Raw genomic sequence first — 22,881 nt, forward strand, 5'->3', positions numbered from 1 at the left:
TCTCATATATGTTCATTTCATTATCATATCTTCAATTCTCTAATTTTGGTGAATATTTTTGTCATTTTTGGTAAAAAGTGATATTTTCGACTTCTTGTTAAAAACCGCAAGTCCAATTGCTTTGATATTACATATATAGGTACTACATGTGGACCTCTCTCAGATTTGTTCATTTCATGATATCTTCAATTCTCTAATTTTGGTGAATATTTTTGTCATTTTTGGTAAAAAGTGATATTTTCGACTTCTTGTTAAAAACCGCAAGTTCAATTGCTTTGATATTACATATATAGGTACCGGATTCGGCTGATACTCCGCCCTGGGCGATCTTATGGAGGATTCGATTTTTTTTTAGAAAAATGTGGACCAAAAGATGGCGATCTTTTGGCAGATATTACGAGGCCCATCTTGTCTAAAAAAAATAACCCTGCGTTGATAGAAATGGTCTAGAAAAAATAATGTTTCGCGTTGACCAAATATAATCATGCAAAGTATAAATTCAAAGTGTTTTAATACATTGGTGAGAGGTCGAATTTTACGTGAACAAGAACATGCACTAAGAAGGAAAAGCAAGTCAAATTCGAAACGGGGTGCATCATGGACATGACACAACACACGCTGCGACAAATGAGTGATTAGCGACATAATTTTGGGATGCAATTGAACTTGAAGTACTTCTTTGCGAAACTTGCTGCGCGGTGATGCTGGCATCAAGTGTGTGTTGATCGAAGTTTGACCCCAAGTCACGCGCTGAACTGGCGCGTTACCTTAGCAACCTTTTTCTTTTGCGGTCCGCGCGTCGATCTAGTAAAATTTTTATTATATCCGACGGTACTGTAATTACGCAACTTGTATGCAACTCTGTACTGGCTTTGAATATATCAACGTCGTTTACTTAGTGCACTGCTTTTCTAATTACGCAAATTTGTTTACAATATTGTACCAGCTCTGAATATTTCAACTTTGTATTAAATGTATTGCTTTCATGATAATTACGCAAACTCAAGTTAATTTTTACTATTGTTAGGGCACTGACCCGGGGTATTGGGTCTGTGAATATTTCAATATTACCGACTTGATAATGCGTTACATTCGTAATAATTACGCAAACATAAACATTGGCGCATTTAAATCATTAAAAATGATAGTAGTCGGGTATCTACGGAAAGTCGAGAAAATATTTTAAATACTTGTGATTCACCAATGTTCCAATGGTGATTTTTTTATTCGAAATGAAGTGAACATGTAATATAAACCATACCATGCGTCAAGTTAAATTTTACTATAATATAATAAACTCTGGACAGCGCACTTCGATCGCAATATTCACGTACATTTCGACTGAACTCTAATAACCACGCGTTTGAGTTCACGCACTGATATTTAAATTCGGGCCACCCATCTTGACGCAAGTCAATATAGTTACTTGTCATGTGTTCAAAAAATCTTTCAACTCTCACAAATACCATGAACGCGAAGAGCTAACTGGGGGTTAACTGAAAGAGAACGTCTTTTTTGGAGAAAAAACACGTCAGTACAAGATTATGTGTACAAGCACAGTCCAGAGGGACTGTGGTACAAGGTTAGCTTTATAGAACGTACATGACGTAACGTACGTAAATCAATATAGTTACTTGTCATGTGTTCAAAAAATCTTTCAACTCTCACAAATACCATGAACGCGAAGAGCTAACTGGGGGTTAACTGAAAGAGAACGTCTTTTTTGGAGAAAAAACACGTCAGTACAAGATTATGTGTACAAGGTTAGCTTTATAGAACGTACATGACGTAACGTACGTAAATCAATATAGTTACTTGTCATGTGTTCAAAAAATCTTTCAACTCTCACGAAGAGCTAACTGGGGGTTAACTGAAAGAGAACGTCTTTTTTTGAGAAAAAACACGTCAGTACAAGATTATGTGTACAAGGTTAGCTTTATAGAACGTACATGATCGCTTAACTCTGTGTTTTTTAATAATCATGTCGCATGTGAAACACAGGAGACATTTTAGTTCGCCCATTTCTTGTTTACCGACATTTTGTCTGGAATGCGATACAGACAAAGATTAAACATTACTGATAACAACCAAGAGGCTCGAACCAGGAAGGCTTGGATATTTTAAACTTCGTAAATAACATTCTTTTCAAGCGTAGACTTTATTCGAGTGTAATAATACGCAACAACAATTCGTTTACAGCATTGGTTTTATTGAAGTTTTTAATGCTTTTCGGCTTCACAGTGAATTATTTTAGCGTCATATTTGAAATAGCGCGCTCGATACAAGACGTCGGACGGGAAAATTGGGGTCTGTAATAATGTTTGTTGGTTCAGTCAGGCAATGTGTGGACCAAAACATCGCCCACTATTTGAAACATCGCCCATGGGCGGGGTTTAGGATGGGCGGAGTATCAGCCGAATCCGGTACTACATGTGGACCTCTCTCAGATTTGTTCATTTTGTAATGATATCTTTAATTCTCTAATTTTGGTGAATATTTTTGTCATTTTTGGTAAAAAGTGATATTTTCGACTTCTTGTTAAAAACCACAAGTCCAATTGCTTTGATATTACATATATAGGTACTACATGTGGACCTCTCTCAGATTTGTTCATTTCATGATATCGTCAATTCTCTAATTTTGGTGAATATTTTTGTCATTTTTGGTAAAAAGTGATATTTTTGACTTCTTGTTAAAAACCGCAAGTCCAATTGCTTTGATAATACATATATAGGTACTACATGTGGACCTCTCTCAGATTTGTTCATTTTGTAATGATATCTTTAATTGAAATGTGCATCGCTAACAGCGGAGCTATCTCAGCGGAGAGGCTGCTTGTTAGTCCCCGTTCGGACGTAGTCCGAAAACGGGGACTTATGTTTTGCCCTGTGTGCGTCCGTCCGTCCGTGATCACCTGTATCTCGAACATGCATGGACCGATTAAGTTCAAACTTCACTCATATATCACACATTATATGGGACATATGCACATGCATTTTTTTCATGATCCGATTAACGATGGCCGAATAGCGGCCATTTTAAGGCCGAAAATGCATCAAAATCGCACATTTTCACCATTCCGGACCCGGATCTCAGTTATGCATGGACGGATTTTGTTCAAATTTGGTACATACATTAAACATAATAGGACCTTGATGCACGTCATTTTTTTTCCGGATCATATTCGAAATGGCCGACTGGCGGCCATTTTGTTTTAAAGAATTCAGTTCTGGATCCGTATCTGAGACATGTCTGGATTGATCGAGTTCAAACTTCACACACACAAGGTACATCATGTCACAAATATGTATGTGCATTTGTTTCATGATCTCATTAACGATAGCCAAATGGCGGCCGCTTTAAGGCCGAAAATGCATTGAAATCGCACATTTTCACCATTCCGGACCCGGATCTCAGTTATACATGGACGGATTTTGTTCAAATTTGGTACATACATTTAACATAATAGGACCTTGATGCACGTCATTTTTTTTTTCGGATCATGTTCGAAATGGCCGACTGGCGGCCATTTTGTTTTAAAGAATTCAGTTCTGGATCCGTATCTGAGACATGCCTGGATTAATCGAGTTCAAACTTCACACACACAAGGTACATCATGTCACAAATATGTATGTGCATTTGTTTCATGATCTCATTAACGATAGCCAGATGGCGGCCGCTTTAAGGCCGAAAATGCATTGAAATCGCACATTTTCACCATTCCGGACCCGGATCTCAGTTATGCATGGACGGATTTTGTTCAAATTTGGTACATACATTAAACATAATAGGACCTTGATGCACGTCATTTTTTTTTTCGGATCATGTTCGAAATGGCCGACTGGCGGACATTTTGTTTTAAAGAATTCAGTTCTGGATCCGTATCTGAGACATGTCTGGATTGATCGAGTTCAAACTTCACACACACATGGTACATCATGTCACAAATAGATATGTGCATTTGTTTCATGATCCGCTTAACAATAGCTGAATGATGGCCATTTTAAGGTCGAAAATGCATCAAAATCACGTATTTTCACAATTCCAGAACCGGATCTCAGTCATGCATGGATGGATTTTGTTCAGATTTAGTGCATATATTAAACATAATATAAGCTTGATGCATACCAATTTTTCTTCGGATCAAGTTCAAAATGGCCAACTGGCGGCCATTTTGTTTTAAAGAATTTAGTTTTCGATCCATATCTCGGACATGCCTGGACAGATCAAGTTCAAACTTCACATACACATCATATCATACATATGCCTGTGCATTTGGGCTAGTCCTTTTAAGGTCAAAAATTCACAAAAATTGCACATTTTCACCATACCGGAACTGAATCTATGTCATGCGTGGGCAAATTTAGTTTAAATTTTTTTTTTGGATTGTGTTGAAAATGGCTGACTGGTGGCTATTTTGTTTTACTGAATGCAGTTCATCTATATTGTTGCTGCTTTGAATGTATATGTCACTCAAATATGAACGGAACAGGGACGTGTCATTGACAATGACTTGTTAAAAGTTGTTATCAAGAAAACAATGTTGCCATTATTCTGTTACATTTGATCACGATATTAGGATGAGGCCCAAGGTAACTGTACAACCTATATAATGCATATGTAAAGTACATTTTTAGTACGACCCATGATTAAGTTGCATAATTAGCCAGTTTTGAGAATCTTACAGACAGGAGTATTCAAAGAACTACACAACGTGGTTCTTCAAAGTATACAGGGGATGCAAGATTTTGAAAGTTAGTGGCATTAGACTTGCATACTGTACCAGACTAGTTTTGGGTTTGAATCTGTGCATAATATTTACATTAACTTACTCTAATTTTCGTATCTTAAAGGGCGACAGTCTTCGTGCCGCTCTGTTCGATATGAGACTCATAACGACGTATACAACGCATGTAAAATACATTGTTTATTTACATGAAATTCGAACACACGCTGCCTGACGACCACACATTTCAGTGACATGCATCCTCTAATATCAAAGCAGATCCAGACAGTGTATGCTGCAAATACTTTCCATTTTATGTGGTAGGTATAGAATCATTAATGACAAATACAACAGAATACAACTGTCCCATTTGTTTATGGTATAAATAGGTAATCAAATTGTTTATTTTAGGAAACACCAGTTATGGTCGGCAACACGCTGCCTTCAACTGCATGACGCACTTTTATGAGATGCAGTGTTTGCAGATTGCAACTGTGACATTCACCATCATAAACTTGCGCAATCACCTAGACTTGGCATTGCCCACATTTGCTATTTATGTAATGGAGAGTCAGTCACCAAGTTTCTGGCTTAGAATCGCAGAGGGCCACAGACGATAATGAAACACAATATTGCACAAATTATTCTTGCGTAAAAACATACCATATTTCAGTAGACTGCCGATTAATTTTACATATAATCTGCATAAATATCTTATTATGCAACATTTTGTGTAGACCAACAAATGGAGTGATGAGCAGATAAAAGCCTGATACATGCATGCAGGCCACTTGTCAAATTTCCTCACAACTAGTTTGCTTAGCCTAGTCAGTAGACTGATCATTCCATGGCTTAGATGATCGAAGATACAGTTCAAGTTCAGAGTATTTCCTCTAGACAAAATCTCTTAAAATTAAGGAAGTTGCACTCCAACTTCAGATTAAAGACGGATGTTGTCATGGGAGAACAATATTGGTCTAAAAATCTAGAAGTAGTTCTGGAGAATTACTGCAAAATACAACGGTGTGACGTCACAATTATGATTTAATGCAGGCAATAAAATTTGGGGAAAAAAAAGTCTAAGAATCACATTTAGTATCACAAACTTGTTAAAATGAAAAAAAAAAAGTTTTATTTCAAAACTTTACAAAAACTGTACACACAAGTCAAAACACTGTCCATTGTCAGCCACAAAAAAATCAGACAAGTTGAATTTCTTGCATGGTTCTCTTCACCACAGAAAGCATGTTTTTTTATATCAATTTCTTTCAGGTTATCCTTTCAAATCACACCAAAGTCTGTGCAAATAAAACTGGTCCAAGGTGCTTGTACTGTATTCATTCTATTAGTAGGACATGTACTTATGAAAATGACAAAGGCGTATATATATATTTTTATGATCCAGCATACAATAAACGCTATTTTTGGTTTATGTGCTCTTCTATCAGAGATATGCTTTTAATAGAGCAATTGTGATACTCATTTTCAAATTGGCCAAACTTTTTTTTCACTTATTTTGGTACTCCAAAATGGCAGTTGAGTCGAAGCATATACACAAGGCAGAATTTGATACGCTGATAAAACATGTCAACAAGCTGCTCTTTGATTGGTCTGATTGTTAGGTGTTAGGGTTTGGTAGCCAATCAGGCGCACACTCTTGTAGGCTTTGCATTGACATCAAAATTGATGCTAATAAGAAGTGAAAAATGTTTTGATGGAATGCAAAACCCCTTCTTTTTACACTCATTTTCTTCTCTTCTGGTGTGAATTTACTGAGCTATTGCTATTGAAAATGTGATCACAGTCAAACTGAAATCTTTGTACCCTCCCCCCCAAGTTTGACTTAACCCATGTAACTAATCTGCAACAAGAATAATCACTTCTGTGTTGCTAGTGGATTTCGAAGAACCAATATAACACTGTCTCCTCGGAGGAACATCTTTGAAATGTATCTGTCTTTGTTTACTGGTTTTGATTTCTTTTTCCCCTTGCCCGTCTTCGGCACCTCTGTCCACATCTCTTTAACATTTTCTAACACCATGTTGCAATGTCTGCAAAGAAACAGAATAACACAAGAAAAGATGCATGTTTATTACAAGGTAGTGCCAAGATGAATAATTTGATTACTGGATTTACAGTATATTTTATACAATGGCTGCTCTTCACACAGACAGCAGCAAATATCATCAAAGAGCTAGCAACTTTAAGGGACACCATACTTGATTGATTGCATAGAAAGTGTTATAGCAATGCAGTGTTTTCCCCGGAACAATTACTCTGAGAAGTGACTTATTTGCTATTATACTCATTGTTATGGTGAATTGTAAATTGTTTTTATTCCAGAAAACTGCAATGACTAGCTCTGGAAAGTACCATATTTTTTCCATTAATAGCACATGCTCTTGTAAATGACAGAGGTACTTCTTTGATCAATATAATATTTTAACAAACCAGTGAACATTGTATGCAAATATTGTGTAACTTACACTTCTATTCAGAGCAAACTAGGAATAAAGAATAACTTGACTGTAAACTTACCTGTCAAAAGCTTTAACTCTTCCAAGGAGTTTTTTGTTATTCCGACAATTGATGAGAACTTGTGTGTTGTTTTTTACTGATTGTGTAAGGACAGACAATGGTCCTGTGTTAAACTCCTCTTCCTCTCTCTTGGCCAACTCCTCGGGGGTCATCTCACTTTTGGGCTTAGTAAGCAGTCTGCAAAATTGAAAATTGTAATCAGATTTCTTACACAGCACTGATAATATCACAAACTATAATCGCAACTGCAAGAGTTTCTTACCCTCACCCATAACTCTAATTCTAACCCTGCCCCTCCAGTGCCCCCTTCATTTCAATCCCTCTTCTCTTGTGCAATTAAAAACGACGGAGAACATAATGTTACGTACAACTGTTCTGCATACACATAAAATAAAAAAAACAAACAGAGCCTTATTACTTTTAAATGATCCCCAACTTCCGAATAAAATTGTTCATGTTGTCAGATCATGACTGATCGTTTATTTATATTTTTGACAAATTATCGAAAACAGTCTGCACTGTTTATTTTCTAAGTCTGGCCTACGTTACAAACTGGTCAATACAGTACTCGTATGGATAAAGGTCCTTACCTTTATCCATACGAGTACTGTATTGACCAGTTTGTAACGTAGGCCAGGCTTCACCCAAGATGCCAAACTCGTGTGTTATTAGAGCTATTTCTTTGTTTACATCCGAGTTTAGAGACAGAATCCACACTCATCATAGTCCCAATTAAAAAATAACTAATTCTAACTGTTTGAAATACATTATACATCAGTTATATATACTTACGACATATTTTCTCCTTGGGATGGTGCAGATTTTAGACGTTATTTGATGGTATACAGGCAAACGTTTACAATACGATTACAGACGCTAGCGAATCGTTTTCTGTGCCCCTAGTATGTAGAGGGCGCGATTTTAGGAGATTGCGCATACTCTATGACCCTTGACCTAACAAGACACTTCCGGGTAATGGTTTTCGCTCGCCAAACTGCGGACAGTACGGTACTTGCGAAGGTGGGTTAAAAAGTGTTTTTGTTTTGTTCTTTGATAAATTAATGATTTGTTAACTTTAGATATCGATACCATATGTCAGTGGTAGCTCCAAAAGTCTATCGGTACATTTTAGCAAGGTGTAAAGATTTCACTTTGCTCGTTTTGCGACTTGGTACGTATTCTAATATTGATAATTCCACGTGTAGTTACAGCTATCGTGCCGAAATAGCCGTGCAGTCTATGCCACGCGATGTCGAACAAGAATAACCCAGTATAGCAAAATCCATATCACCAAGATGGGGTGATAGTTAACATCTTACCATGTAATTTTGACAATTCAATGTTGTAGTCTTGTATACAATTTACATGTGAAAAGATTTATTAATTATCATTCAAAGAAAAAATTAATGATAAAGAAAGTCACAAGCATATGTTGGAATGTTTAGTCACTTGAGTGTACATACGACTATGCAGCCACATTTTATCAAATTTATGAAAACAGAAAAAAATGAGAAATATATTGGGTCTGTAAATTTGATCATGTCAACAATTCCTGCATGGTTGTCAATGTAACTCAGTTTGAAACTTGTTTGTCCATTATTAGACTCATTTCAACAATTGTTTATTTGTCATCAGTCTGTTTTTACTAAATATATACATGGAAAATAAACCTAGGAGTCTGGGGAAATTTCTAGGAGCAGTAGGTTCCTGGTCTTCCTCTAAATCAACCCCTGCTGACCATATAAATACACAGAATTGATAGATGATAACATTGCATTTTAAATACAATGTAAAGCACAAGTACTATAGTAAAGAGAATTATTCTATAAACTTTGTACTCATGATAGATAAAGTGCTAGTATATGCCACAAATGTTTGATTTTGACATAGGGCTTCAACACAAATTTGATGAGCACACATTGTGGGGGTGGCAGATCACTCATATATATTACTGTTATTTGTGGATATTTTTGGGGCACACAATGTCTAGGGATGTAACTTTAATTACTGTTTATACCGCATTTGATTCTTAGAAGGATTTTACTCATTCCCGGATAAAAAATATAATAGCAAATACTGCGACTATAATATAACTCTAATCATTTAAAATTTCATAACATGTTAGAGTCTGTGCAGCCCATATGGTGCCAGTGTGTATTGTATTGCCTTCAGTTGTACAGCACGTTTTCATATTGTAATCCTTAATAGTGAGCAAACACATGGTGTTCCTGATTGCTCTCCATTGTCTTGCTTGTTGCATTCATGTGTTCATATATTTATCGAACCCACCTACTGAAAACAAATATTTCTCAATGAATGAATGTGATGTCTATACCGGATTCGGCTGATACCCCGCCCTGGGCGATCTTATGGAGGATTCGATTTTTTTTTAGAAAAATGTAGACCAAAAGATCGCCCGGGCGATCTTTTGGCAGATATTACGAGGCCCATCTTGTCTAAAAAAATACCCTGCGTTGACAGAAATAGTCTAGAAAAAATAATGTTTCGCGTTGACCAAATATAATCATGCAAAGTATAAATTCAAAGTGTTTTAATACATTGGTGAGAGGTCGAATTTTATGTGAACAAGAACATGCACTAAGAAGGAAAAGCAAGTCAAAGTCGAAACGGGGTGCATCATGGACATGACACAACACACGCTGCGACAACTGAGTGATTAGCGACATAATTTTGGAACGCAATTGAACTTGAAGTACTTCTTTGCGAAACTTGCTGCGCGGTGATGCTGGCATCAAGTGTGTGTTAACCGAAGTTTGACCCCAAGTCACGCGCTGAACTGGCGCGTTACCTTAGCAACCTTTTTCTTTTGCGGTCCGCGCGTCGATCGTATGCAACTCTGTACTGGCTTTGAATATATCAACGTCGTTTACTTAGTGCACTGCTTTTCTAATTACGCAAATTTGTTTACAATATTGTACCAGCTCTGAATATTTCAACTTTGTATTAAATGTATTGCTTTCATGATAATTACGCAAACTCAAGTTAATTTTTACTATTGTTAGGGCACTGACCCGGGGTATTGGGTCTGTGAATATTTCAATATTACCGACTTGATAATGCGTTGCATTCGTAATAATTACGCAAACATAAACATTGACGCATTTAAATCATTAAAAATGATAGTAGTCGGGTATCTACGGAAAGTCGAGAAAATATTTTAAATACTTGTGATTCACCAATGTTCCAATGGTGATTTTTTTATTCGAAATGAAGTGAACATGTAATATAAACCATACTATGCGTCAAGTTAAATTTTACTATAATATAATAAACTCTGGACAGCGCACTTCGATCGCAATATTCACCTACATTTTGACTGAACTCTAATAACCACGCGTTTGAGTTCACGCACTGATATTTAAATTCGGGCCACCCAGCTTGACGCAAATCAATATAGTTACTTGTCATGTGTTCAAAAAATCTTTCAACTCTCACAAATACCATGAACGCGAAGAGCTAACTGGGGTTAACTGAAAGAGAACGTCTTTTTTGGAGAAAAAACACGTCAGTACAAGATTATGTGTACAAGGTTAGCTTTATAGAACGTACATAATGTAACGTACGTAAATCAATATAGTTACTTGTCATGTGTTCAAAAAATCTTTCAACTCTCACAAATACCATGAACGCGAAGAGCTAACTGGGGGTTAACTGAAAGTGAACGTCTTTTTTTGGAGAAAAAAACACGCCAGTACAAGATTATGTGTACAAGGTTAGCTTTATAGAACGTACATAACGTAACGTACGTAAATCAATATAGTTACTTGTCATGTGTTCAAAAAATCTTTCAACTCTCACAAATACCATGAACGCGAAGAGCTAACTGGGGGTTAACTGAAAGAGAACGTCTTTTTTTGGAGAAAAAAACACGCCAGTACAAGATTATGTGTACAAGGTTAGCTTTATAGAACGTACATGATCGCTTAACTCTGTGTTTTTTAATAATCATGTCGCATGTGAAACGCAGGAGACATTTTAGTTCGCCCATTTCTTGTTTACCGACATTTTGTCTGGAATGCGATACAGACAAAGATTAAACATTACTAATTAATAAATAGTTATTTTTGGAGCCATCACTATATTTGCAGATTTTAGGGCTGCTTTGGTAACATGACTAACTAATTTTAGAGTCAATTCATATGAAGACATTTTCACAATCTGTGAAAAAAATCGCTACTAGACATGGGTGAAACAAATTATGTATGCGGAAAAGTTAAGGTTGGGAGAATTTGAAATGAAGTGTATCTGCTTTATATCACACATCTGAAAATACCAGAAATATTTAAAAAAATATAATTCTTAATCATGATCACAGCCCCCCCTGAGGGACTGTGTCATGATTCATGAAATGTTATACAAAATCACCGACATATTGAGATATTATTTTATTACATAGTATGGACATACAGAAAGTTATTACATTGCTTTATTATGCTCAACTACTAGGTATGTAGGATAAAAGGAGTTGTACCCAGTAATATCAATACTATTTTTTTTCTAGGTTATACAAAATGATGTCATTAAAGATATCCCTGGCACTGTTTACAGTTTGCTTGCTTGTTGTTGTGTGTCATGCTGACAAAAAAGAGAAAAAATTACAAATAGGAGTGAAGAAGAGAGTAGAGAACTGTCAAATGAAATCCAAGAAAGGAGATACACTACATATGCATTATACGGTTAGTTTATTTTATTTTTCTGGGATCTGTAATAGTCTGAATTCATGAACATAGTCCAACCCATACGTTTTTGGCAAAATACATCAAAATAAGAATACATCTTTTTTTTTTACACGTGAATGACAAAATATGGTTATATTTCAATGATTCAGCATACAATAAATGCACTTTGTATTATATATGCAATTCTAAAAAGAGCAAATAAGGTAAATCCTTTGTGTTCTGTAACTATAAATTGTTAGTTCCAAGGTTCATCTTGTGCTTCCGTACTATAAATTGATAGTTCCATGGTTCATCTTGTGCTTCCGTACTATAAATTGTTAGTTCCATGGTTCATCTTGTGCTTCCGTACTATAAATTGTTAGTTCCATGGTTCATCTTGTGCTTCCATACTATAAATTGTTAGTTCCATGGTTCATCTTGTGCTTCCGTACTATAAATTGTTAGTTCCATGGTTCATCTTGCGCTTTCGTACTATAAATTGTTAGTTCCATGGTTCATCTTGTGCTTCCGTACTATAAATTGTTAGTTCCATGGTTCATCTTGTGCTTCCGTACTATAAATTGTTAGTTCCATGGTTCATCTTGTGCTTCCGTACTATAAATTGTTAGTTCCATGGTTCATCTTGTGCTTCCGTACTATAAATTGTTAGTTCCATGGTTCATCTTGTGCTTCTGTACTATAAATTGTTAGTTCCATGGTTCATCTTGTGCTTCCGTACTATAAATTGTTAGTTCCATGGTTCATCTTGTGCTTCCGTACTATAAATTGTTAGTTCCATGGTTCATCTTGTGCTTCCGTACTATAAATGGATAGTTCCATGGTTCATCTTGTGCCTCCGTACTATAAATTGTTAGTTCCATGGTTCATCTTGTGCTTCCGTACTATAAATTGATAGTTCCATGGTTCATCTTGTGCTTCCGTGCTATAAATTGTTAGTTCCATGGTTCATCTTGTGCTTCCGTACTATAAATTGTTAGTTCCATGGTTCATCTTGTGCTTCCGTACTATAAATGGATAGTTCCATGGTTCATCTTGTGCCTCCGTACTATAAATTGTTAGTTCCATGGTTCATCTTGTGCTTCCGTACTATAAATTGTTAGTTCCATGGTTCATCTTGTGCTTCCGTACTATAAATTGTTACTGGTAGTTCCATGGTTCATCTTGTGCTTCCGTACTATAAATTGTTAGTTCCATGGTTCATCTTGTGCTTCCGTACTATAAATTGTTAGTTCCATGGTTCATCTTGTGCTTCCGTACTATAAATTGATAGTTCCATGGTTCATCTTGTGCTTCCGTACTATAAATTGTTAGTTCCATGGTTCATCTTGTGCTTCCGTACTATAAATTGTTAGTTCCATGGTTCATCTTGTGCTTCCATACTATAAATTGTTAGTTCCATGGTTCATCTTGTGCTTCCGTACTATAAATGGATAGTTCCATGGTTCATCTTGTGCTTCCGTACTATAAATTGTTAGTTCCATGGTTCATCTTGTGCTTCCGTACTATAAATTGTTAGTTCCATGGTTCATCTTGTGCTTCCGTACTATAAATTGTTAGTTCCATGGTTCATCTTGTGCTTCCGTACTATAAATTGTTAGTTCCATGGTTCATCTTGTGCTTCCGTACTATAAATTGTTAGTTCCATGGTTCATCTTGTGCTTCCGTACTATAAATGGATAGTTCCATGGTTCATCTTGTGCCTCCGTACTATAAATTGTTAGTTCCATGGTTCATCTTGTGCTTCCGTACTATAAATTAATAGTTCCATGGTTCATCTTGTGCTTCCGTGCTATAAATTGTTAGTTCCATGGTTCATCTTGTGCTTCCGTACTATAAATTGTTAGTTCCATGGTTCATCTTGTGCTTCCGTACTATAAATGGATAGTTCCATGGTTCATCTTGTGCCTCCGTACTATAAATTGTTAGTTCCATGGTTTATCTTGTGCTTCCGTACTATAAAATAGTTCCATGGTTCATCTTGTGCTTCTGTACTATAAATTGTTAGTTCCATGGTTTATCTTGTGCTTCCATACTATAAATTGTTAGTTCCATGGTTCATCTTGTGCTTCCGTACTATAAATTGATAGTTCCATGGTTTATCTTGTGCTTTCGTACTATAAATGGATAGTTCCATGGTTCATCTTGTGCTTCCGTACTATAAATTGTTAGTTCCATGGTTTATCTTGTGCTTCCGTACTATAAATTGTTAGTTCCATGGTTCATCTTGTGCTTCCGTACTATAAATGGATAGTTTCATGGTTCATCTTGTGCTTCCGTACTATAAATTGTTAGTTCCATGGTTTATCTTGTGCTTCCGTACTATAAATTGTTAGTTCCATGGTTCATTTTGTGCTTCCGTACTATAAATGGATAGTTCCATGGTTCATCTTGTGCTTCCGTACTATAAATGGATAGTTCCATGGTTCATCTTGTGCCTCCGTACTATAAATTGTTAGTTCCATGGTTCATCTTGTGCTTCCGTACTATAAATTGATAGTTCCATGGTTCATCTTGTGCTTCCGTGCTATAAATTGTTAGTTCCATGGTTCATCTTGTGCTTCCGTACTATAAATTGTTAGTTCCATGGTTCATCTTGTGCTTCCGTACTATAAATGGATAGTTCCATGGTTCATCTTGTGCCTCCGTACTATAAATTGTTAGTTCCATGGTTCATCTTGTGCTTCCGTACTATAAATTGTTAGTTCCATGGTTCATCTTGTGCTTCCGTACTATACATTGTTACCGGTAGTTCCATGGTTCATCTTGTGCTTCCGTACTATAAATTGTTAGTTCCATGGTTCATCTTGTGCTTCCGTACTATAAATTGTTAGTTCCATGGTTCATCTTGTGCTTCCGTACTATAAATTGATAGCTCCATGGTTCATCTTGTGCTTCCGTACTATAAATTGTTAGTTCCATGGTTCATCTTGTGCTTCCGTACTATAAATTGTTAGTTCCATGGTTCATCTTGTGCTTCCGTACTATAAATTGTTAGTTCCATGGTTCATCTTGTGCTTCCTTACTATAAATTGTTAGTTCCATGGTTCATCTTGTGCTTCCGTACTATAAATGGATAGTTCCATGGTTCATCTTGTGCTTCCGTACTATAAATTGTTAGTTCCATGGTTCATCTTGTGCTTCCGTACTATAAATTGTTAGTTCCATGGTTCATCTTGTGCTTCCGTACTATAAATTGTTAGTTCCATGGTTCATCTTGTGCTTCCGTACTATAAATTGTTAGTTCCATGGTTCATCTTGTGCTTCCGTACTATAAATTGTTAGTTCCATGGTTCATCTTGTGCTTCCGTACTATAAATGGATAGTTCCATGGTTCATCTTGTGCCTCCGTACTATAAATTGTTAGTTCCATGGTTCATCTTGTGCTTCCGTACTATAAATTGATAGTTCCATGGTTCATCTTGTGCTTCCGTGCTATAAATTGTTAGTTCCATGGTTCATCTTGTGCTTCCGTACTATAAATTGTTAGTTCCATGGTTCATCTTGTGCTTCCGTACTATAAATGGATAGTTCCATGGTTCATCTTGTGCCTCCGTACTATAAATTGTTAGTTCCATGGTTCATCTTGTGCTTCCGTACTATAAATTGATAGTTCCATGGTTCATCTTGTGCTTCCGTGCTATAAATTGTTAGTTCCATGGTTCATCTTGTGCTTCCGTACTATAAATTGTTAGTTCCATGGTTCATCTTGTGCTTCCGTACTATAAATGGATAGTTCCATGGTTCATCTTGTGCTTCCGTACTATAAATTGTTAGTTCCATGGTTTATCTTGTGCTTCCGTACTATAAAATAGTTCCATGGTTCATCTTGTGCTTCTGTACTATAAATTGTTAGTTCCATGGTTTATCTTGTGCTTCCATACTATAAATTGTTAGTTCCATGGTTCATCTTGTGCTTCCGTACTATAAATTGATAGTTCCATGGTTTATCTTGTGCTTTCGTACTATAAATGGATAGTTCCATGGTTCATCTTGTGCTTCCGTACTATAAATTGTTAGTTCCATGGTTTATCTTGTGCTTCCGTACTATAAATTGTTAGTTCCATGGTTCATCTTGTGCTTCCGTACTATAAATGGATAGTTTCATGGTTCATCTTGTGCTTCCGTACTATAAATTGTTAGTTCCATGGTTTATCTTGTGCTTCCGTACTATAAATTGTTAGTTCCATGGTTCATTTTGTGCTTCCGTACTATAAATGGATAGTTCCATGGTTCATCTTGTGCTTCCGTACTATAAATGGATAGTTCCATGGTTCATCTTGTGCTTCCGTACTATAAATTGTTAGTTCCATGGTTCATCTTGTGCTTCCGTACTATAAATGGATAGTTCCATGGTTCATCTTGTGCTTCCGTACTATAAATGGATAGTTCCATGGTTCATCTTGTGCTTCCGTACAATAAATTGTTAGTTCCATGGTTCATTTTGTGCTTCCGTACTATAAATTGTTAGTTCCATGGTTCATCTTGTGCTTCTGTACTATAAATGGATAGTTCCATGGTTCATCTTGTGCTTCCGTACTATAAAATAGTTCCATGGTTCATCTTGTGCTTCTGTACTATAAATTGATAGCTCCATGGTTCATCTTGTGCTTCCGTAATATAAAATAGTTCCATGGTTCATCTTGTGCTTCTGTACTATAAGTTGATAGTTCCATGGTTCATCTTGTGCTTCTGTACTATAAAATAGTTCCATGGTTCATCTTGTGCTTCCGTAATATAAAATTGCAATCTTTGAGTTCCCAGCGTACTGTCTTGTCCACTGTACCACGAGTGTCTTCACACAAATGATAGGATTTAAGTTCTACTTATAGGATCAATGTTTTCACTAGCATTCAAAAATCGTACTAACCGTACTGGATTCGAACCAGCGATCTCTCACATTGCCTACATTGTACATATCCACTGAACCATATGGGTAGTCATGCAAATGAATGATTTGTTTTCATATTTAGCTTTATTGCCAAATGGTGTTTGCGAAAAAAGACTGGCAGGCATGGGAATTGAACCCGGGTCCTCCTGATCACTGTGTAGACAACTGCCCCACAAGACCACAATTGATTGACTAGATGTGTTTGCATTTGATAAGACTATATAGTATATATATATATAGAAATACAACATATTTCTATTATTGAGTTACAATTGTCCAAAAAATTGCCAATTTTGTGTTTTTACTTGTGTAAACTATATGCATGCCATAACCCGTTAGTGTACATCTTGCCAATTGGGTGTTTGCCATTTGCGTTGCCCATACCTGACCCGACCCTAACCCTAATGCCAAGACACGTTCCTGTTAATAATTCCGTTGCCCATACATGCCCCGACCCTAAACCTAATGCCAAGACACATTCCTGTTTATAATTGCTCAATAATGATACTCTGTTGTGCACTGTCTGTGGGTAAGTTGCATTGATGTCAACTGATTAAACAAGTCGCGTTTAAGTAATTTCCACTATTAACAAGTGGTTAAATTGTGACAATAAATGTGTGGACAAATATTTGAGATTAATTTTGGTGTAGACAACTCTCGTTTAATTATTTTACACCATTACAAGTTGTTAAATTGAGAGAATAAATTTCTTAACAAATATTTAATACTTAGTTTGGTGTAACAACTCACGTTTGATTAATTCCTACAATTACAGGTTGTTAAATTGAAAGAATAAATGTGCGGACAAATATTTTAGACTTATTTTGGTGTAGACAGCTCTCGTTTAATTATTTTACACCATTACAAGTTGTTAAATTGAGAGAATAAATGTGCGGACAAATATTTTAGACTTATTTTGGTGTAGACAGCTCTCGTTAAATTATTTTACACCATTACAAGTTGTTAAATTGAGAGAATAAATGTGCGGACAAATATTTTAGACTTATTTTGGTGTAGACAGCTCTCGTTTAATTATTTTACACCATTACAAGTTGTTAAATTGAGAGAATAAATGTGCGGACAAATATTTTAGACTTATTTTGGTGTAGACAGCTCTCGTTTAATTATTTTACACCATTACAAGTTGTTGAATTGAGAGCATAAATATTTTAGACTTATTTTGGTGTAGACAGCTCTCGTTTAATTATTTTACACCATTACAAGTTGTTGAATTGAGAGAATAAATGTGCGGACAAATATTTTAGACTTATTTTGGTGTAGACAGCTCTCGTTTAATTATTTTACACCATTACAAGTTGTTAAATTGATTGAATAAATGTGCGGACAAATATTTTAGACTTATTTTGGTGTAGACAGCTCTCGTTTAATTATTTTACACCATTACAAGTTGTTGAATTGAGAGAATAAATGTGCGGACAAATATTTTAGACTTATTTTGGTGTAGACAGCTCTCGATTAATTATTTTACACCATTACAAGTTGTTAAATTGATTGAATAAATGTGCGGACAAATATTTTAGACTTATTTTGGTGTAGACAGCTCTCGTTTAATTATTTTACACCATTACAAGTTGTTAAATTGATTGAATAAATGTGCGGACAAATATTTTAGACTTATTTTGGTGTAGACAGCTCTCGTTTAATTATTTTACACCATTACAAGTTGTTAAATTGAGAGAATAAGTGTGCGGACAAATATTTTAGACTTATTTTGATGTAGACAGCTCTCGTTTAATTATTTTACACCATTACAAGTTGTTGAATTGAGAGAATAAATGTATGGACAAATATTTTAGACTTATTTTGGTGTAGACAGCTCTCGTTTGATTATTTTACACCATTACAAGTTGTTAAATTGAGAGAATAAGTATGCGGACAAATATTTTAGACTTATTTTGATGTAGACAGCTCTCGTTTAATTATTTTACACCATTACAAGTTGTTGAATTGAGAGAATAAATGTATGGACAAATATTTTAGACTTATTTTGGTGTAGACAGCTCTCGTTTGATTATTTTACACCATTACAAGTTGTTAAATTGAGAGAATAAGTGTGCGGACAAATATTTTAGACTTATTTTGGTGTAGACAGCTCTCGTTTAATTATTTTACACCATTACAAGTTGTTAAATTGAGAGAATAAATGTGCGGACAAATATTTTAGACTTATTTTGGTGTAGACAGCTCTTGTTTAATTATTTTACACCATTACAAGTTGTTAAATTGAGAGAATAAATGTGCGGACAAATATTTTAGACTTATTTTGGTGTAGACAGCTCTCGTTTAATTATTTTACACTATTACAAGTTGTTGAATTGGGAGAATAAATGTATGGACAAGTATTTGAAACTTATTTTGGTGTAGACAACTCTCATTTGATTAATTCCAACAATTACAAGTTCTTAAATTGACAGAATAAATGTATGGACAAATATTGACCATTATATTTGTGAGTAAATACCTGTTGTTTAATTAATTTCCACCTCTACAAGGTTGTTAAATTGAGAGAATAAATGCGTCGACAAATATTTGATACTTATTTAGGTGTAAGAACTGTGTTTGACCAACTTCCACCATTGCAAGTTGTTAAAATAATGAAATAAATATACTGGTATCATTGGATAATTGATTTAATTGTGAAACTTTCTAACAAAATGTTAACTGCTGGCTTCGAACCCTCAATCAACAATTCCGCAGACACAGTATAAATTCCACAACACCACAGAAGATATTTGTCTGTTGCCTGAATTGTTTTCGTAATATAGGGAACGCCAGCGACACTTCAACAAAACTTACCTTGACTTGGGTCTTGTTTATCTCTTGTCACAATCTGGAAACTGTTGAACAAATTGCGCGTCGTCCAGTTTAAGACGTAAGTTATTTTATTATTTATTCATTCAGTTTTGTATGGTGGAGTTTTGTGAGGTTTATTATTTTTTCGCGACGTTCTTTGTTTACTTGTTTACGGTTTGAGAGATTTCAGTTTATTTGATTTACGTTTTTACGGTAGCTCTGAGCGGGACTCGAACCCACTGTCTTTTCAAGCTAATTTTGTTTTATTTTGATGGCACGCTTGTGTACCACGCCACGACGTTGGTCGTTGAGTGGTGTTCATTTTTCTAACTACTCCAGTGTTCCGATGAGTTGAACGGAAAAGCCAAAACGATTGCTGGTTTCTGATTGCTTCGGTTCTGGTGAGTGTGTATCTAGTGTGATTCGAACCCATGTCGGTTGTATTGGGCGTTTTTTTATTTCCCATGTTGGCTACGCCGTAATATGCAACCACTTCCCCGTTTTATTGTGATTTTGAGAGTGTTTAATGATGTCTTCCTCACCCATCACGCCACGACCCAGTTTCAACCACACGGCCATTTTGTAGCACAGTGCGTGACCCTCGACGTCACCCGACTGACTATATGATCGTTCTGTTCAACTGTTAAGCTAGGATTTATTACCGTTATTATCATTATATTGTCACATGATTTGTTTTACCTTATGTGTAATGTCTTAAGTATCTTTATTGTAATTTGTATATACCAATTCGTATATACCGAGGAAACAACCCCGATTGAAGGTCATGTATTTTGTGACATCACCAATTCGTGTGTAGGTACGGCTTCTAGATCCGTGCCCAAAACAGTGAGCCAAGTAAAAATCAAAATTAGACATCAGTAGAGAAAAAAATTCAAAAGTATCATCCATCCTTTTTATCATCAGTGACAAAAGTCTTCTATTTACTATTTTTTACCTCCGCTGTCGAGCGGAGCTTATCATATGAGTGATTGTCTGTTGGCGTCCGTGTCAATATTTTACTTTTTCAACTTCTTCTTGAAAACTACAAGTCTGAATGCTTTGATACTTAGTGTATATGTACCTTGGGTAGACCTCTCTCAGATTTGTTCATTTCGTGATGATATCTTCAATTATCTAATTTTAATGAATATTTCTGTCATTTTTGGTAAAAAGTGATATTTTCGAATTCTTGTTGAAAACAGCAAGTCTGATTGCTTTGACACTATACATATTGTTCTTTTTTCTAATGATATCTTCAGTTCTTTATTTGTGCAATGTTCATTGCTAACAGCGGAGCTATCTCACCCGACAGGCTGCTTGTTTAATTCCCAAATTAAAACAAATGTTGCTATTATTATAACTGTGATTAATATCTACATATTTACTCTATATGATATTTATTAACAGGGTAAATTGGAAGATGGTACAGAGTTCGACAGCAGTATACCAAGAGGTCAACCATTTGTATTCACATTAGGGGGTGGACAGGTTATAAAAGGATGGGATCAAGGCTTGATTGGGTAAGTGAAGGCGGTCGTGTCACCAATCATGTTTATGGCTTGTTACCCAAGCTCCTCAATATGCCAACATTACTTGCTAGCACCACTTTGTTGGCTTGATATATCAGCAGACAGGATGGTGGGATGGTGCCATACAATGTTCCTGTGAGATCATATAATCTGGAGCTCCACATATGTTCCAACAATTAATGCACCAGATTACTCTGATTTATTTTCATACATTCAATATAATTTATCTTTCAGAATGTGTGAAGGAGAAAAAAGAAAACTGGTTATTCCGTCTGAATTAGGCTATGGGGATAATGGTGCACCACCCAAAATTCCAGGTCAGTTCTCTGAATTACTTTATTTAAGGTGAAAAAATCACTATTTTGTGTCCTATAATCATGGAAAAATTATATTATTTTGTATAAGAGTTTGTCTCCTGTGGTGTGATAATAGTTGTGACTTAACAAACATGTTATATCCATTGTTATTGAAGATATTTTTCCTTTTTTGTTATTACAGGTGGTGCTACGCTTGTATTTGAAGTGGAGTTACTCAAGATTGAGCGAAAGTCTGAGCTTTGAAACTAAAGTAATGATTATAGTTAGTTAGATAGCATATAAATTCCCCTCCAATCAAGATATAATATTGTTGTTTGGGAAACAAAATACTCTGGGTTATTTTTTCTTACCTACCGTATTTGGGCAAAGCTTGAAATCTGGGCCTGTGCTTGTCCCACTCAAAATAGGCCAATGTTATCATTTCTCAACATTTTTGTCATCGTATTTTTTTCTATTTTCATCAAATGCTCTTTCAATATCGACCCCAGTTATACAAGTACTTTAACAGAGAGATTTGTTCTTACTGTACCCAAACTAGACTGATGTCCCCATAGCAAAAACATATGTATGTTGATAATAAATATTGATAATAAATATTTGTAAAAATTTACAAGTCTGATGGTGAACCAAAAGTGTATCGTTTGAATGTAACGATTTTTCCAACTAAAATGTTGGTCCAACATTCATGGTTACCCGAAGGCTGTTCATAATTGGTAGAACAGAATTCAAATTCTACCTGTGATTAACGACCAAGTAGTGGAGGTCAAACCCATAAGCTGGGGGAGAATGTTATACTCAGTGGGAAGGTCAATGGCTGAGATTCATTCTTTAACAGAAAACTGATGGTAGTGTTTGACCAGGCCTGATGGAATTTCCCTACTCCAGCTACCTCAATCTGTTTTTCCACTTTGCTTTTGATCTGGACAGGTTTTACATTAAATATTGACTTGACTTGTTGAAAAATCCAATCATCTCAGGAAACATCTTTTTTTTTTGTAATCGTTGATATATGCATCCAAGTTAGCCTTTTCGCTTGTATGGGATCCACATCTTTGATGAAAAGATGGTCACGTACTCATGGAATATGGTTACTATGGTATAACACATTGTAAAGGTACTGTCCTGCACTTCCTCAAAAATATTAAATTCTTACCGTCATTTGGAGGAGTCCTGAGCAGCATTTTATAGAGGGCTCCCTTTTAGAGGTCTAATATAATTGTTGATACAGCATGCCTGTATCCACCAGAATAAATAATCGCGACTTCCATTAGGTTCATCTTTTTCCGTATTTTGAGCACAAAGTAAACATTGAAGTGTTGTGGATGGGCATTATCTACAGGTCAGTCTGAATGTGTGTATTCCCATGGTA

General features: G+C 35.7%; 2 protein-coding genes across 2 annotated transcripts; one reads left to right on the forward strand and one right to left on the reverse strand.

The window, feature by feature from the left end:
* Positions 1 to 6,472: 6,472 nt before the first annotated feature.
* Positions 6,473 to 8,184, reverse strand: LOC100367504 (small nuclear ribonucleoprotein Sm D2). Its single transcript, XM_085492611.1, has 3 exons — positions 8,057 to 8,184; positions 7,265 to 7,441; positions 6,473 to 6,777 (listed from the first exon to the last, which is right to left on the reverse strand). The coding sequence occupies exons 1-3, from the start codon at positions 8,059 to 8,061 to the stop codon at positions 6,603 to 6,605; spliced, it is 357 nt and encodes a 118-aa protein (XP_085348737.1). The 5' UTR covers positions 8,062 to 8,184; the 3' UTR covers positions 6,473 to 6,602.
* A 9-nt stretch (positions 8,185 to 8,193) lies between these two features.
* On the forward strand, positions 8,194 to 22,125 carry LOC102803748 (peptidyl-prolyl cis-trans isomerase FKBP2-like). The gene is made up of 5 exons (XM_085492610.1): positions 8,194 to 8,284; positions 11,787 to 11,961; positions 21,074 to 21,186; positions 21,430 to 21,512; positions 21,694 to 22,125. The coding sequence occupies exons 2-5, from the start codon at positions 11,797 to 11,799 to the stop codon at positions 21,753 to 21,755; spliced, it is 423 nt and encodes a 140-aa protein (XP_085348736.1). The 5' UTR covers positions 8,194 to 8,284; positions 11,787 to 11,796; the 3' UTR covers positions 21,756 to 22,125.
* The last annotated feature ends 756 nt before the right edge of the window (positions 22,126 to 22,881 follow it).

The sequence above is a fragment of the Saccoglossus kowalevskii genome, chromosome 2, assembly GCF_978046115.1.
Source record: "Saccoglossus kowalevskii chromosome 2, keSacKowa6.1, whole genome shotgun sequence".
Lineage (NCBI taxonomy): Eukaryota > Metazoa > Hemichordata > Enteropneusta > Harrimaniidae > Saccoglossus > Saccoglossus kowalevskii.